Source organism: Rhinolophus sinicus, linkage group LG04 (genome assembly GCF_036562045.2).
Source record: "Rhinolophus sinicus isolate RSC01 linkage group LG04, ASM3656204v1, whole genome shotgun sequence".
NCBI classification, from domain to species: Eukaryota; Metazoa; Chordata; class Mammalia; order Chiroptera; family Rhinolophidae; genus Rhinolophus; species Rhinolophus sinicus.
This window is the reverse complement of record NC_133754.1, coordinates 58,739,840-58,757,664: the sequence shown is the minus strand read 5'-3', so window position 1 is coordinate 58,757,664 and position 17,825 is coordinate 58,739,840. Positions and strand designations below refer to the sequence as shown.

The 17,825-nt window shown below is 41.7% G+C and overlaps 1 protein-coding gene across 1 annotated transcript in view; it reads right to left on the bottom strand.

Annotated features, from left to right (window-relative positions):
• The window catches only part of ZMAT4 (zinc finger matrin-type 4), a 214,047-nt gene that overhangs the window by 136,860 nt on the left and 59,362 nt on the right, over nucleotides 1–17,825 (bottom strand). Inside the window, exon 2 of the mRNA XM_074331498.1 lies at nucleotides 7,416–7,521. Coding sequence (XP_074187599.1) covers nucleotides 7,416–7,517 — 102 coding nt within the window. The 5' untranslated portion in view covers nucleotides 7,518–7,521. The remainder of the gene's footprint in view (nucleotides 1–7,415; nucleotides 7,522–17,825) is intronic.

The window sequence follows — 17,825 nt, the reverse complement described above, 5'->3', positions numbered from 1 at the left end:
TACATGGATGTATGAGGTGTGATCAAAAAATACAGTAAATGCTTAAATTTTAAAAAAACTTATTACAGTAAAAGACACATTGCCACTTAATCCCCCTCAAAATACTTCCTGTCGTTTCAAACACACTTATTCCATTGTTCTTGCCACTTTCTGAAGTATTTCTGGAAGTCCTCTTTCATAAGTGTCTTTAGGTATGCTGTCGTGGCTGCCTTGATGTCCTGAATCGATTCAAAATGTGTACTTTTCATGGTCATTTTGATTTAGGAGAAGACCCAGAAGTCACACAGTGCCAGGTCCGGTGAACAAGGTGGATGAGGACCTTATTTGCCAAAATTGCCATATACCAAAAGTGATGTGTGACACAGAGCCTTTCTGTTTGTGATCAACAAATATGGTGAATGCTGCTGCAGAGTGCAATCCAACGGAAAGGCAGGGATCTTCAATACAGGAAGCAGCGTGTTGAACCTTAGTAATTGTGTGACAAGTTTCCACTTGTTCGGTGCAGTCAGTGGTTGAGAGAGGGTGTGTTTTTGAAATGTGCCATCAATCATCCTTCATCATGACAATACTGTGTGTCACACCTCCCTTCCGGTACGGCAATTTCTGTCAAATAAAAACATTACAGTGTGTCCTCACCCACCTTATTCATGGGATTGGCACTGTGCAACTTCTGGCTCTTCCCCAAAGTCAAAATGACCATAAAATGTAAGCATTTTGAATCAATTCAGGACATCAAGGCAGCCATGATAGCACAACTAAAGACACACAAAAAAGGACTTCCAGAACTGCTTCAGAAAGTAGCAAGAATGATGGGATAAGTGTGTTTGAAACAAGGGGGAGTATTTTGAGGGGGATTAACGTAATATTTACTGTAATATATTTTTTTTAATTTTAACATTCATTGTATTGTTTGATCACACCTTATATGTTGTTTGTTACAAATTGTTATTGATGTTTGGTCAAGTTTTTGCTTTTGTTTTTGTTTTAATGAAAGAATCAAAGAACTATAAAAACCATAATGTGTAACTGCCACATTAGCAGAAATAAAACAAAATGCAGTTATTCCAGAAATTTCGGACTTAAAGAAAGTTGGAAAAGTCATTTGCCAATTGCTTCCAGTCACCAAAAAGTAAGAGATGTGATTTTAAAAGACATTGTATGTTGAAGACCCAGTGAGACTTCTCTGTTACACATTGAGGCTCAGGTCTTTGGCAAAAATCAGATTAAAGATGTGGCCCTTCCACCTACTCTTAGATAACCTCAAGGTGGCCACCAATAAACTGAAAAATAGAATGAGGTACAGAGGTGAGGAAGCAATAAAATAAACAAACCAGCCTTGAAATTGTGTCTGGGAAAGAATTGTATGGTTATGACAAATAGAGCTTTCTGGAAATAAAATAAATCAGAAATCTTCTAGGTTATTGAGAAAATTATATTGCTAAAGCAATTATGATTTTGAATTAGAAAAGCTTTGAATATGCAGTAAGCCTTAAATCAATCTCTGGTAGAAAGTGGGCTATGAATGCTGGCAGTCCTCAAGGAGGGTCTAGAACCCAAGATCTACATCAGATGTGGTAAGGAGGAAAATGGACAAGGAAGAACTCTGGAGGGCCGAGCCAGGTGTCACTGAAAAAAGTGAACAAGAAAGTCTCTCCCAGAGAGGAAGATCAGAATCTATTTGGGGAACTTACCCTACTTCCTGGAAAGAAAATCTCCGCAATGCCTACCCTATAGGATGCCAACTTCGGTATGGGTCAGTGATTACTCTTTGTCTTCTTTTCTCCCTTTTTCTGAATGGGAAATGTTACTTCTATTACTCTAACATTTATGAGGAGGAGAGGGAACATTTCCTTTTTGTTCATGGGTTGCTGAACCAAAACGAATGCTATCCACATCAGTGACTGGGTAGAACTTGAAGTTGTCCCTTGGAGAGGGGATGTGTGTGCTCTATGTGGTAAAGGAAGAATGAAATGGATAGTTGGTGGCTACAGGAACCCATTTCATTTTCCCACACATTTGAATTACATTTCCCAGCTAAACCTGCAGTTAGGTGGGACCATGTGACTGAATTCTAACCAATGGAAGGATGTGGCCTAGCTCCTAAAATCCACTGAATGATATCATATGCTTTCAGGAAATGAGAACTCATGCTGCGGGGCACACTCTGCCTACTCTTAACTAATAAGCATTGAGCATACACACCATCTGACAACTATTCTTAGCCAATGTGTGTATTGTCCCAAGTTGACTACGTTCTTCAGCCTACTGTTGTTTACTTCACTGAAGACTCTCTATGACCATTCATTTATGTTCTAATGAACTAATATTTTGACTAATAATAACCTAATATTTACTGATAAAAGGACTGAACCTGCTTTAAAAAAAAACAGCAGAAAAACATAAAAGTAGTTACAAATTTTATAGACGCTCAAGAGTCTTTAATGAAATGGTCAAGAAACAGAGGTTCAAGACTATCAGCAATCAGAAATAGGTTAAAGTCCTCTGACATTATGGAGGGTAACAAGAATTACTTTAGCCTGGGCAAATGTACCAATAATTATATTAACAGCATCCAGGAGAAATTAAGCATGTCATGACTGCAAGAAATTTGAAGTGACTGATACAGTAATTGTTAATGTACACTGCAAAAAAAGGTATTTTCACAGGAATCTGATATAAAGATCTTTTCTTGTCCTCACCCATTAGTACTTGCATCTTCAATACCCAGAATAGGTGTGGACCCAGTGATCCCTGACAGTACCCAGGTCCAGTGAGTGTAGTACCTGGCAGGACTGATGTCCTGCAGAAACACAACACGCTATTAATCCACAACTCTCATGCTTATTCAGGCAGTTAGAAAAACTAAAAAGAAAAAGCAAAGTTAAGAAGACGGTGTGAGGCTAAAGGCAAGAAGGCACTAAAGTACCAGAAAGTCATGACACTTTAGTCAGCACATATTAGGACCTGAATTTTCACAAAGTACTTATACCCCATCTACTATTAGCCTTAACGAGACCAGAAGAATGCCTTTTTAGCTATTCCCTTAAATTAAAATGAAAGTTAGCAAAGGCCAAAGTTATTTTGGCCTATAATCAAAACAAGTAAAAGAGGAAAACTCTATTTCAGCATGCCTGTGTAGGCCCAGTGTGCCCGCTGCTACACTGACAAGAAAACAATACCAGACTCCGCCATTCCCTGCTCGGCTAATGAGATTCATTTACCAAGACTGACATTACTTCAAGATTCCCAGAGATGTTTGAAGGATTTCTCGACAGTTCAGAGAACTGCTTTTCTTCTAACTGCAAAACAATCACTTATACCTTGAAGGCCAGCTCCCCAGTACAGATTGACTCCCAGTATATACCAATGCCCCTTCTGGTGCACCCATCAGTGTTTCCATTGACTTTGACCCACTGCCTTCCTCCTCCAGTCCCCACCCCAAGCCTCTTTGTCAGTCTCTAAGTGCCAATCAGGAATAACCATATGCAAAGCTCTATCTGCAGTGGGTACTGTGGAAATAAATGAAGAAACTGAATGCATGACTCCTGCCTGCCCTCAGAAAGCTTACAGTCTTGCTTGAAGGTGCCAGGATACCTGAGCCAGTAATTTCACGAGGAACAATTAATTACACACATAGCACAGCAACACAAGGGATACTAGGGTTCATAAGAAGGGGCCAGTAGTACGGATTGGCATATTTAGGGCTGGCTTCCTTGGGTCTGCCTAATAAGAGTTCTCTATTTCCTTCTACATCTGCTCATTGACCTTTACCTTCACTCAAAATTAAAAAAAAAAAAAATCTCTGTTCTTTTGGTTTCCTTTCTCATGGTCTTCCCTATACAAATCCCTTTTCCTTTTCCTCCGTGCCAAAAACTCACTTTCACTCATGAAAGCAACTTTTCACCTTTGCAGAAAATTATCCTTTCGCCACTTAAAACTATAGCAGACTACTCACTTGGCCTCACTGGGAAACGACTTCTGACCTCTGCAACATTCAGACACTCTCAGATAAAAGCTTGCTCTTCCCCCTCTGTGTCTGTGTCTGCTTGTTCTGTCAATTCAGACTATTCATTCAGTGAGCAGAGATAACAGCTAATTATAATTTCCACCAAAACATTAACATGTTATTAATGCTTAGTTGTAAGAAAAATAATAATGCCCTTACATTCCACCACCACCCACCCACCCCGTTTTTTTTTTTTTTCACCTCAGGATTCATATACCAAAAAAAAAAAAAAAAAAAGGCAAAAAATGATTTTAAAAGTATAGCATAGAAGGGTTGGGCCCATCAGACATATATTAGGTTTTTTTCTGTCCTCCTATACAAAAGTTTAAACAGGCCATGCAGCTGTTATGCATTCACCCATCTGCTGTGTTTTTCTCTCTTACTTCAGAGGACTACCACAACTAATCTCCTGGCACAAGTCATATCAAAAGCTGTTCTTCTCTCAACAATATGCCTCTACCACAACCAATGAATTGTCATTCAGAAATGCTCAATGATACTGTTATGCTCCCAAAGGCTGAAGAGTTTCGCAAGAATCCCAAATTTCCTTTTCTTTACACCCTGACCCCACCCTACCTGTATATGCTCTGTCTGGGCTCCCTTCCCTATACTAATCTTCCAGTCCAGCCAGCCAAGTCTTCTCAAGGCTCCTTGGAGATACCAAGACTTCTCATTCCAGCAACCCCTAAACTTAACCCATCCATTGAGACCTAGAAAATTCCTGACATTCCCCAGACATCTTTCTTGACCATAATAGCTCTTGGTGATGAGTCACTCTTTTGAATTTGTAATATGCAAATATCTAAAAAGTTAACAGCACGACATAGCATATATCAGAAAGCCAATTGGGCAGAAGAACTAATACGCTGTTTATATTGAATTAGATCAGCAGCTCCTGAGGAACAGGCAGCAGAATTCTACAGATATGTTCCTAATATCACACACATATTTATACCACACTGAACTATCTGTGGCGTTTCCTTCCAATGAAGTTTATAAGCTTCTTGGAGGCTGAGACTATTTATTTCTCATTTAGCTCAAGAATCCCCTGCAATAACTAGCACTAATAATGCTGGACATGCAGAAAATACACAGTAGATTGTCACTGATTTGCTCCACAGGGAAGCTAGGAATATTATCTGGTTGAACTGAGAAGTAAAATCATACTAAAGCAATAAATCAGTGATAGAGCACTGAGAATAAGTGTGACATTTTTGATGATTTGAGCGTGACTTTGAACTCAGAGATCCACTCTATGTGCAATTACAGCAGAAAGGATGTGTGTGGAGGGAGGGGTGAGATTAATAGAATCAGAGTATCAAATCTCAAGGGGCCTTCAAGATTGTCTGATGGAAGCTATTCTCTTCGAGATGAAGAAGTGCCAGGGAAGCCTCCTCACCAAAGCTGGAAGACCAGAGATTGCAGCAGGTGATCTCATTCCTGACCGTGCCCTTTGCACACTCAAGGCAGCTTTGCAGTAACACATGCTCTTTCTCACTGAAGGAAGTGCCCACCTCTGCCGGGAGGCAGGGAGGAAAACATTCAGAGTTCCCATCCATGGTTAATGGGAATGCATTTAATGTTGTTTTAATGATGTGTAACACTGTTAATTGCAGATCTATTGTAATTGCTTTCTTTTCTCTATCTCATCTATGCTACATGCAACAAATACTAACACGTCCTCTAACCAATAAAATTGTGCCACAGCAAGAGTACATATAATGACAAGAAAACTTGAGGTCAAATAACTAAAACCTCAATTGAGCAGCTAAGATTTTTTTTTTCTTTTAAAAAATATTTTTGTTGTTTTCAATTTTCTGACATTACTTTCCTAGCTCAGGTAACAACAAAGCAGTGCTGGACATTGTCACCAGGATATTTTTTATAAACAAATACTAACTGAGCATCTAGGATGCCAGGTATTGTTCCAGGAATTGTAGAGATCAAATGAATAAAACTCTTTCTGTCCTCAAGAATCTAGTAAAATGATTAAAACTGAATATAATAAGTCTAGTAAAGGGAGAACATACAGGACTAATAGGAAGCTATAGAATTTCAAAGCAAGGACAAATTCCCTGATTTTCTTTAACTGGGGAAATTGAATGACCAAAACCATACATGTTTATAAATCAATGTCCACAAAATTAGAAAGTTCTTAATTTCAAAACATAGATATCTTCTACTTTATGTAATTCTTTTGAGTTTCCATTGACTTCTAATATTCAATTGCCTATTGACAAAAAAATGTACTAACTTTTTGCACAAATGCTGATTTTTTTAGTTTTCTTTGAAGAACAAGTTTTATTTGCCTTCAACAAAATATCACTACAACAAAATTAATAATGAAAGCAATATAATTTTGCATGGGTGGCACACTTTACAGGTTCCCAAGCATTTTCACAGATACTATTTCAATAGATGTCATTTAGTCACCACAACACCCTGAGGGGTACGCCGGGTCAGTGTATTGTGATTCTGGGTGTGTACATGAGCATTTGATTATTATTATGTTCATTGCGCACAGAGGAATCTGAGGCTCAGCGCAGTTTGGTGAGTGACAACGACAACTGGCATTTGTCAGACTTGTCTGACAAAAAGAAAATTGCTGGCTAAGCTCTCCAATCTAAAATTACTTACAAGTTATTACACTTGAAAACGCACGTTCCCACTGGTGTATGTTCTCTTGAAAAGCAAACATGCCCTGGGCAGCACTCAGCATCTGGTGTCCCCCAGCTTCCCCTTTTCTCCATGCATTGCATCTTGTTCCCTACTCAGACACTAGCCAACCTCTCTTTTCTCATCCTTTCTTCCCAATAAAGGACAAAAAGCAGCCATTTTGTTCTTCCATCCTAAAGAGCCAAAGCCACTGAATTATGTCCCCCAAGAGTATGTGGGCTTTAAAACTTTGTTCTAACTCTACAGAGGAAGTCTTTAAGCTGAGGAACACATTTAGGGCAGCAGCCATCAGGTGGAGGGAACTTGGTACTGAATCACTCACAGATGCTGCCATGTTTCCCTGCAGTGAGGAGTAAAGGGCCTCTGAGCTTAGCTTCAGGGTCATGAAAAAGAAGAATAGCTGGTAGTAATGTATCCCGCCCTGTATCCTTGACAGGAACTTCAGGGATGAGCAGTGACAGATTTAACAAGCAGAGAAAGCCCACTGAGTCAATGGGCCAAGGTACAAATTAAAAACCAGAATCTGGGAAGTAGCCAGGGCCTGAGAATGATGTCCCCAGTCCTCACTCTCAACCCCACACATACATTTCTCCCAGCCTGAGCTCAGACTCGAGCCCTGTGCGTCTTAAATTCTGCCCCAAGTCCAGAAGAGAGTATCCTCAAGTCCTACAAACAGAACCCAGGCTACTCTTTCTTCCATTTGAAAACACAGAGTGGGGAAAGCTGTCCTTACCTCATAATGGGCCACGCGCTGAGATTCGGATATCAGTTGTGCACTGCACACCTTGCAGTAACTGTCTGTAAATAAATCCTGATCGATGTCGGAGGACTTCATCAGGCTAAAGGAGAATCAACAGAAAAGAAAAGAAAATGAGTCCACTGCTTTGATGTTTATGCAAGTCATTAACTGTGTGAAAAAGCCAAGAGCATGGTAACAGATCCAATGATGGCAGCAGTGAAGCAGCTCTTCCTGAACCGTTGTTGTTACCATATCAATTAACCATAGTAAGTGTATAGCTTGTAAGTTTCTCAGGCATGCCCACGAGGGTTGCTGGTACTGTAAAATAGAAACCCAGCTTTAATCTTCTCTATTTGACAAATCAGACTTACATCTAATGCATTGTAAAGGACTTATGAGAGAGGATATTTTCACATATGATTTTATATTAACAAAATATTATCAGCATTCAATATACCCAAAAATAGGAAATAGGTTAAATGAATTTTGACATATCCACTCACCAGAATACTATGTGACTCCCAAAACAAAATTCAAATCAAATCCACCTTTAAAAGAATATTTAGTACAATAAGAAAAAATTTACCATTATCAACAAAAGATGTTTACAAATCAGTATGTGCAGTATCACACTAAATGCGTTTTTAAAAATGTGTAGGTATATAGAAAACATTCCAGGAAGTTTTAACAAAATTTTAATAGCAATTATCTTTAGGATATTATAGGTAATTGCCTATGTAATTTTCTTTATTTTTAAATTTTCTATAATGAATATGTATTACATTTCTAGTAATACAAGTTAGCTTTGTCAAGAACCTTATAAGCAATATGAAATCTAGCTTTGGGTTCTACAGCTATATTTAGGAAATTAAAAAATAAAATCATACTGAACTATAACTTTCCTTACAAGCTTATATCTTGTAAAGTATGGAGCCGTTACCATTTCTGCTGACTTTTGTACGTTTAGGGTTGTTGAAATTCATAAAGTCCACCTCTACCGCTCCATACCACAACCGAGCCCACAAAAGTAAATAAACATATCCTCAAATTCCAAACCCCAAATCAAAATGCAGCCAAGGGTCTCAAGCTTGTGAAAATGATCTGTCACGGAGGTATCTTAGAGCCACTGAAGTATAATGTTACCACTCTGGCAACACACACCAGTGCATCAAAATGTTTTTGTCTAATCCACAAACCCAGCTTTTACTTTCTGCCTACCAGGCAAAAGTAAGGACTGTGCCAGACAACATGTGGTATGGAGAGGCGAGAGAAATTTAAACAGGGGTGTGGTGGGCACCCTGGAGTTATCTTAACCCAATCCCTTCATTTTACATATGAGTCAGTTCAAAGTCACATCATCGCTTATTGGCATGGCCATAAATACTGCCTAGATTGCATTATTGCAATTTCCATATTCTAGATCCATCCCAGGTCTAATGCTACATGCCATGTTAGTGTTGGGTGAGTTACTAAACCCTGTAGGTCTCAGTTTCCCTCCTATAAAAATTGAGAAAATAATATTTTCCCTGCCTCCTTAGAGAATTGTGGTGCATAGCAAGAGGAGTAATATAGGAGAAGGTACTATATAAACTGTAAAACTCTTCATTTGAAAGGGATCATTACCACACTTTTAATGATATGCTAATGTTGGTAAGATGTTGGCCAGGTCTTGATTAATACAACAACATGAAGACTTGTGATCTATTTTGAGTACTTTTGAAACCATCTAAATAGCTGGGCCACATAAGTAAATTATCAGCCTGAAATAAAAGGGTGCCTGCTTTACCAACTCCAAACTCACTTTCTACCTTGGCCTTGGCTGTCATGGCCCATTAGGGCATTTGTATTAAGCAATTTAAAAAGATTCACAGTTTTTGCTCCTCAGAGAAAAAATACCTGTTTTTTTCATGCCCTGAATACCAGTATTGATGCCAGAGAGCAAGGAGCACTGACTCTCAGAGATGAAGTGGACATGTTTTTCTGGAAGGATCATTCCTGGCAGACAGCACAGTCAGCCTACAGTCCCTCACCTAAGTGCCTGAGACTCGTTACCTCACATGACGACCTGTTCCAGAGAGTCTGGCAACTCTAGTTAGTTACTTTAAAGGTTGAATCAAACTCTGTCCCACTGTAGATTTCACTCATTGACTCTGTCTTTGGATACAACACTGAACAATTTTCCTCTCCTTTTTCATGAGATATCCTCCCTCAAGTGTTTGCAGACAGCTCTCTTCTATCTATTCCCACTCCCTGGCCTGCTCATCATCTCGGTCTGTGTCTATCTCTTTATGGGCCATCTTCAAAGGCAGTGCCAATGACAGAATGAAACACTACAGATATGATCTAAATGGGGCAAAGAATCACAAATCCATATAACCATCTGAAATATTCATTGTGATTTGTAACGGTCTCTATTTACATCCTGTAATTCAAGTGGAGAAGAAATGTTCTGATGATGGAAAAACGTGGTACAACATTTTGAAATGCCAAATGAGAAAAGAAAACTTATTAGGTGTATTTTTGAAGCTAGGCGCCTATAAGTGTTGTGTTTAAATATTATCATGTTCCCTGCTATTTCTAATAAAGAAGTGCACGAAAATAGATTCATGGGTGAACTGGTTAATAGGAATCTATGAACTCATTGCACACTCCTTCCTCATTATACAACCGACTGCAGAAATCAAACACTGTGAAAGGATATTCAAGGTACGTGTCGGACTAAGTGGGGCCCGTAGGAGTCTGTGTCTCAGTAAAGCAGCTGTGAAGCAGAAATAGCTTTAAAGACAGAATATAAAATTTGTATACTAAAAAAATATTCAAAGGAAGAAGAAAATACCATGGTTTTTTTACACTGTTTTATATATATATACATAAACCCGTGTGTGTGCGCGCGCGCGCGTGTGTGTGTAAGAATATTGATTTGAACAAGTCCAGATGCAATAAAAGGACAATAAAGACCTCTGAAATTTACGGGGCCCAAGTGCAATATGTGAATAAGTTAGATTCCAGTGGGAGGCAATTAGTGGACAAGTGTCAGCCTGGTTTGTGCAGGAGGGCTTTTCTCCAAAGAAAAAGAACTCTCTCTGTGTAGGTCACTTTAAACAACTAAAGAGACCGATTTATGATTCAAAGAGTGGAATTCCCAAAGAGGGGGTGGTTGCCAACTGACCCCTTCCTCTGGCTTGTTTAGAATCAGATTATCAGCTTCCCCTTAGGAAGTACAGGTGAGCTGGAAAGAAAAAGGCAAGCCTGACTACCTTTATGTAGCCTTGTCCATGGTTCTGAATGAGCAGCTAGACCAGAGACAAGGCAGGACTGGTCAGTCCTACTGTACCCCCACAACCAATGTGTGGTGAGCTCCCCCTTAGAAACATGCTGACTGTGCTACCCTCTGAGGCCTTGGGACATTGTGAGGAGAGAGACAAGAATACGGGGAGGCAGAAGTTTGATGTCCTGGATCTGAAACTGACCTGAATGAAAGCTCCCTCAGTGTTCCCCACCCTGGCACATTCCAAAGCAAACACTGAAGATTTGAATAACCTTTATCACTCTTTGGTATTCATAGAGAATAGTGCTATCTGTATTTTAGCAAAGAAGCCCTGAGTGGAGTTGGAGACAGTATTACAACAGGAGTCTGATCAGATTTTCATTTGCTGCCTCAGGTCTCTAGATAGAGATATATTTACAGGTGTAGCAGTGACAGTGTAAAACTCTGAAGTATAGCTAGGTGTAATAAATAAAGGAAATATAGAGAAGGGCTTTTATTTATTCAACAGCGGTTTTTTGAGCATCTACTATGTATGAGACACAGCGACAACAGAAAGCACAACTTCTATCTTTCATCATGAGCTATTGAGTGAGAAGAGATACACACACACAAACACCTAATGCACAGGCAGCAAGTGTAATCTTCCTGCCAAAAAGTGCTAGAGGATTTGAGAAGACGAGAAGGATTATAAGAAACTCTTCAAAGAGGTTCTGTAAGAGTTGAACATTTAAGGATGGAGAAGATTAGGGTGGAAGGAAATGAGTTTTAACTTAAAAGCTAATTCTTTTTCCTGGCCCAGAGAAAAATCTTACCACCAGTAGGCATGAGAAGATAAATATGAGGGGCATCAGTGGGACTAATTTAAAATTATGCAACATAAAGTGAGGAGGCATCGAAATGCAAGGGGGAGAAGGGTACACAAAGCTCAAGACCCAGATGGAAAGAGGGGAGACTGGGGGAGAACAGCCAGGTCTCAAAACTTTTCTCAAGGTGCAAGGATGGCCTATTCAGGATCTTCAGATGCAAATATGAAGCCTTCCTTTCTGCTTCTTTCTGCATCTCAAGAGCAGATTTCAGGAACTCAGCCTGAATACCCAGAGAAACCTGAGACTTCATGGCAAAGAGTAATATTCTTCATTCCATTCCATTTTTGATAGTGTTAAAATAGCTTCTGACTCAAAGATCCCAAAACCCATGTGGGGCTCTTCAGAGGAAAAAGACATTAGTTCAAATCCAAGTTGGTCGCTCTCCAACTAGGTTTTTGAACAAGTTATATATCCTCCCTGAGCCCTTGTTTCCTCATTTGGGAAACATTCTCACAGGGCTATTGTGAGGATTAGAGACAATGTATATAAAAAGCATCTAACAAAGACTGCGGCATATGGCAGACACTCAAAAACAGATATTACCACCATTATTATGAATTTTATTAATTTTGTATCATTTTTATTCTCGTTTTCAGAAGGATGCCATAAATATTTAATCAGACAAATAAATAGATCCACATTCACACTAAGGGGGAAGATAACACAGTTGGTGTGCTGAAATCATAGCTTTTATTGCCATCACAGGCTTCCTCTTTTGTATTAACAATACCATCCACAAAAATGGCTCCTTTCCACTGAATTCCACTGCCAGCTGATACTCAGGCCTTATGCCTGTGAAGAACCCATGTTTCATGAATGTTTAAAATCTATTTTTCTGATCAGTAGGTGCTGATACTTGCAGACAGAGCAGTTTGATGAGAACCGCATCCCACCTTCTCTCTCGCCCACTAGAGCTCTTCTCTCAGTGACCTGCTCCTTGGAGGACACAAAGGAAAACAAATGCCATCGGAAGCTTGGATGTATCCCAACTGTCTGCACCCACAACAATCACTGTGGTCTCCTTGAGATATCCACAGCAGTCATGCTCCCCAGGATGTCATCTCCTAGGCCCCACTCCCATGCGACGAGAAGCCCTTGCCTTGGAGATCTCCACTGGTGGGTATCCTGTCATGATAGTGAAATTGGGCATTTCCACTATAAAGCTAATAACCTACTTTCCACCCACTCACTCCCCTCACTAGCCCTTTAAAAATAGTATTTAAGACCCATGGCAATTTCGACCAAAGAGCTGATCTCACCTTCAGGGGAAGACTTCTAAATCTCCTACTGCCACTCCATATGACCGGCCAGTATCAGGGACTGTGGTTCCTCTAAAGATGCTCCCAACAGTGCGTGGTCCTCATGAATGCTCCAGACCCAAAAGGAATACAGATTCTATTTTATTATTATAAATGTATTAAGTGCTGTTCCTAAGCCAGGCTTACTGCTGAGGACCTGCAACCACCTGATTTAATTCCCTCTCAGAGACAGGGAATCACCAGCCTCATTTTCTACATGAGAAATCGAGGCTCAGGAGTTGAGTAACCACTCAACCGTCACATAGCTCCTAAGTGGCAGTCAGGTATCCAGGGCCGACTGTGCCCGTCGGCTCAGCCCTCACAGCCTCTGTGGCTGAGCTCAGCACAGCGAGCCCTTCAGTCTGTTTCCCTGTTACCTGTCTCATAAGCACCATAAAAACAATACTTAAAATGAAAGTGGATGCATTACAGAATTGTACACCTGAAACCAATGTAACTTTACTAACAATTGTCACCCCAATAAACTTTAAAAAAAAAAAAAGAAAGAAATTGGAGGGCAGACATCCTGCCCAGAATTAATATGTTGTGGCCTGGAGAGCCCCTTCTCCTGTCCAGGTGGAGCCTTGAAAGCTGTGACTGACCTCAGGACCCAGACGCTCTTATCTATGTTTATCTGAACCAAGCTGGGGTGCACTGCCATCTCCCCAATCTAGTCCTGCCTCCGTCTGCACACCCACAGAGTCAGTGGCTCTGTGACCTGACTCACCCTCGGATGTGGTACCTACTTCTGCCCTACCACTTGGCCTGACACCCTCAAACACCACCGCACCTTTCTGTCCCGTCTGGCTGTCTCCTCTTCATCCAGTTGGGGGCCCTTCACGCTATGCCTGCCCGCCGCCCACCACAGCCACTGCTCTCAGTAGCTCTGGTCCTCTGCATCCCAGTGCCCCGTGTGGAGAGACTGCACTCTGTCTCCTTCAATTGTGACAAGCTGAACGGCAGACTAAAACTGCCGCCAGTTAAAAAGAACCATCCCCTGGTTATAAAAGTGAAACAGACATGAGGCATGTCAATGCTGTTTAAATTCAGCCACATATTAAAGTTATTAATACCCCAAAGGCTATTGAAATTGCTTCTGCTTTGTTTTATCAATACTGGAGGGGATAAACTCTGCTCAGAAGGGAGAAAAGATATGAAAACCAGGGCTGGCCCATTATCATCACAAAACAAATAAGCCTTGATCTGCTCCTTTGTGATCCCTTAGGGTTTTTATTCAACTTGCAAAAGGATTCCTGAACCAGAATCTACCTTTGCTGGCCTAACCTTTGCTCCATTCCCCTTTCAGCCTCTACCACTGTTCTACTGGGGCACATTAAAATGCCTTCCCCTCTAGCCTCCCCAGCAACAAAGGGAGAAAGCTTTGAGAGACAAACCTGTGGCTTCAGCACACATATCCACAGTGACCACCCCCCGCCCCCACTCAGGCCCAGGAGCCACAAGTATGGGCTGGAAGCAGGGACTGTCCTGTCCCCTTCACGTCTCCCTCCGCATGGAGGTGGGTAATGCAGGGCTGGTTGCCGTGGCAGCAGACCAAGCAGCCTTAGGGGGAGGAAAAACAAAACAAAACATGACAAGTACTCCAGAAATGAAAGCGTATTGGTCTTCCATAAAATCATGGCAGAGAGAGAAAGGGGGCAGGCCACAGCACAGAGCTCTGCAGATGCCCGAACCCAGCTTTTGCGGCCTGCAGGCTCCAGCACACACTTTGTTTTATTTCACCACACACCCTACAGGTCGCCAGACAGGGGAACCTGGAGCCTCCTGTGAAGCAGCTGAATCAGAGCGAAGGTCAAATACACGACCAGCTTGAATAATCTTTTTGATTCCGTTTCTCAAAATGGAGCCCACTATTCTAGTCTGATGCTGCCGTCCCCATTCCAGACATTGCTCAGATAAAGGAATTTGGCAGTCCAGGCTCCTCACCATACATCATCCACATGCAGGTGCAAGCTCTACATTCCAGCCTGAGCTTTGTTGAGAGAGAGAGAGAGAGAGAGAGAGAGAGAGAGAGAGAGAGAACGACTCCGCACACCACTCCCTTCTCTTGCTTGGCACAGCCAGGAGCTTCATAGCTGACTCACACCACTTGAATAATTGCCTTTTAATGGAACCATTTTCTTCACGTGTAAAACCAAGCTCTGTGATTCCTGACTCGGAGGCATCTGCCACTGCTGGGTACACATGCCTCACCCGCGGCCCCAGGCCATGGAACCGTATCTGTCAGTCTCATTCACATATGGCACGGGCCAGCCTGATGACATCTGGGAAGGAGAGCAGCAAACATGCCCTGGGGTTGGGCCAACCACTGTGGGCACACACGCGTGCCTCTGCCACCTCTGAGGAGGCACGTGTGCTTGGTTCCTTGCCACGTCTCTCCTCTCTGGCCCCTTGTCCTTTGTCTGGATGTACAAGTCTGAAGTTTAGACTCCAGGGAGCATAAATGGAGCCCAAGGCTTCAGAACACTCCAACCCCTCAGATGTTTTATGGAATTCAGCAAATGGCCTCTGCTCAGGGCATTCTGCAACCTCACTAGGATTCCCCCTTATTCACTAAATGGATTTTCTTGAGCACTTACTGTATGCATGGTGCTGATCTCATGGAGAAGGGTCACTTACTGGGATCCAGCATATACCATTCTACATAAACATGGACAGGATTCCTGTCTCCTACACACACATAAGATATTCACACCCACTGAGAGACCATGGCCCTGGCTCTCCCACATGTCATTCTAGAATCTCTACTTGCCCCACGGCCTAGTGGTCCTTGCTAAGATTTTAATGTTGAACCTTTGCCTCCACCTAACAATAGGGACTGGGGAAGTACACAGAGGCGGATGGAGCCAGTAGGTATTCCAAAAGATGAAAGCCATTCTGCCTGGGTTTACAAAAGGCCTTTTCAAAGGCCACAAGATGGCCACACGGTTTTGAAAATTAATTTGGGGAACATAATCAATAATGTAAAGATTTTGTAGGGTATCTGATGGACACGTGTCCCATTTGGGAGACCACCTCAGGGGTGATATAGATGCCTGATCACTGCACTGTACACTTGAAGCTGAACAATAGTGAATGCCAACTATAATTTTATATATGTATATATATGTATATATATGGTTACAGGAAGCGGAGTACAGCATTAGGAATAGAGACAGTGGAAATGTAATGGCTCTGTGCGATGTCAGAGGGGTAGTGGATGGGGGAGGGCGGATCACACAGTGTGCGGGATATAAATGATAAACGTCTAAGTATTGCTTTGTCTTGTGCACCTGAAACTAATAAAATTAAAAAAAAAAAAAAAAAAAAAAGGCCACTTTGGGAAGAGCCCTGGCAATAAAGCAGCAAGCTCAACTGCACCGGCTGACTGACAGGTCTGGGTAGCGTGATGGAGCATTCTTGTCAGGGAAAACACCGTCTGCATTTGTAGGATATTAATGGGCAAACTCCAGCCCCTTCGCCAGTCACAGTGGGTCAGAAACATTTCCTTTTTCTTTCTAGACTTTCAGAGGGGAGACATGAGTGGTGGGTAGAGAGCTTGGATTTTCCATTGCTTTATTACTTCAAGTCAGAGCAAAAACACAGCACCCAACACAGGCGGAAAGCCAGAGGCAGAGAAAAACAAAAGAGATCACTAACCCACAAAGACAGAGAGGGGAGGAAAGGAAGAATAATGGGGGAGTAGAACATTCTTATGTTTTTCTGTCGCTCATTCCATCAAACTAAAGGGCTGGGCACCCAGGTGGAAAAGCCACTCATATTTTAAAGAACAGGCTCCTGCCCTCCCCCCACCACTCACAGGAGAATGCCAACGTGGATTCCCCACTTTCTAGTGTATTAGCCACTTGTGCCTGCTTAAGACGGGTGGATTTCCTAAACAAGCTGAAAGACAAGACCTTTCTTTTTAACAGTGGATACAAGTCTTCGAATACACAGTTTATAAATAAGTATTCCATTATTGTAACTTGTTTACATGATTTATCTTCACAAGACTGCCCTTACCGAACCAGACAGATTGAGGGCAGATTTAAATGCGGCTATCACATCCAGGGCTCGGAGGAACAGTTCTGCACCTGTACCCAAGTGCAAAGGAGGACAAACGTGAGATGGACTGAGCTGCTGCAGGGAAAACGATTACTTGTACGTATTTAAATCCATACTCCAAGGCTGCTGCACGGGCTGTCTGTCAGCCAGCAGACATGTTCTGCTCCATTCTCCACTACAGCACACTAACTAGACTTGGCTTCTACGAGGAATCTTACTTGGTCTTGATGTGCCTGTTGCTTTCCCAAAAATCAGCAAAACTGTAGAGTCCATGTATAAATATCTGGAGTGGCCAGGATGGGAAGACACAGAAATTAAAACGTTGTGGAGTTAGGGGCTACCCATCCACAAACTGACAAAAGCCTGTGTGTATATCTGCTCCTCCCGTGAAATCTTTCAGTTGGAACTTCTTTTCCAATCTGAGAGTTGGTTTGAGATATGGTGCCACCTCGTGCTTTGGGATGAGGCAAAAAGTAGTAACAGTAATGATAGCTTAGGGAATTCAGCTACCAGGGGAAGCTAAGCATGTAAAGGTGTGTGTATTTTGCTCATTAATAATGAAAGGATTAGTAAAACTTCAAATATCTGACTATATCAAGTGTTGATGAAGGTGTGTGGACACACAGGGTCTTTTATACATTTTTGACAGGAGGGTAAGTTGAAAGGATTATCTCATTAAGCTTAACAACCCAGCAACTGCACTCCTAGTTTACAGGCAGGAAACACTCTTGCTCGTGTACAACACCAGGCACGTAAAGGATGATGATAGTAGCATTGTTCAAATAGCCAAACATGCGCTCAGCCCAAATGTGTATCGACAGGAGAGTAGATGAATAAACTGAGGTATAGTCACAACATGAATGCAGCACGGCAACACACCAGAATATGGATGAATCCTAGTAATCTGATA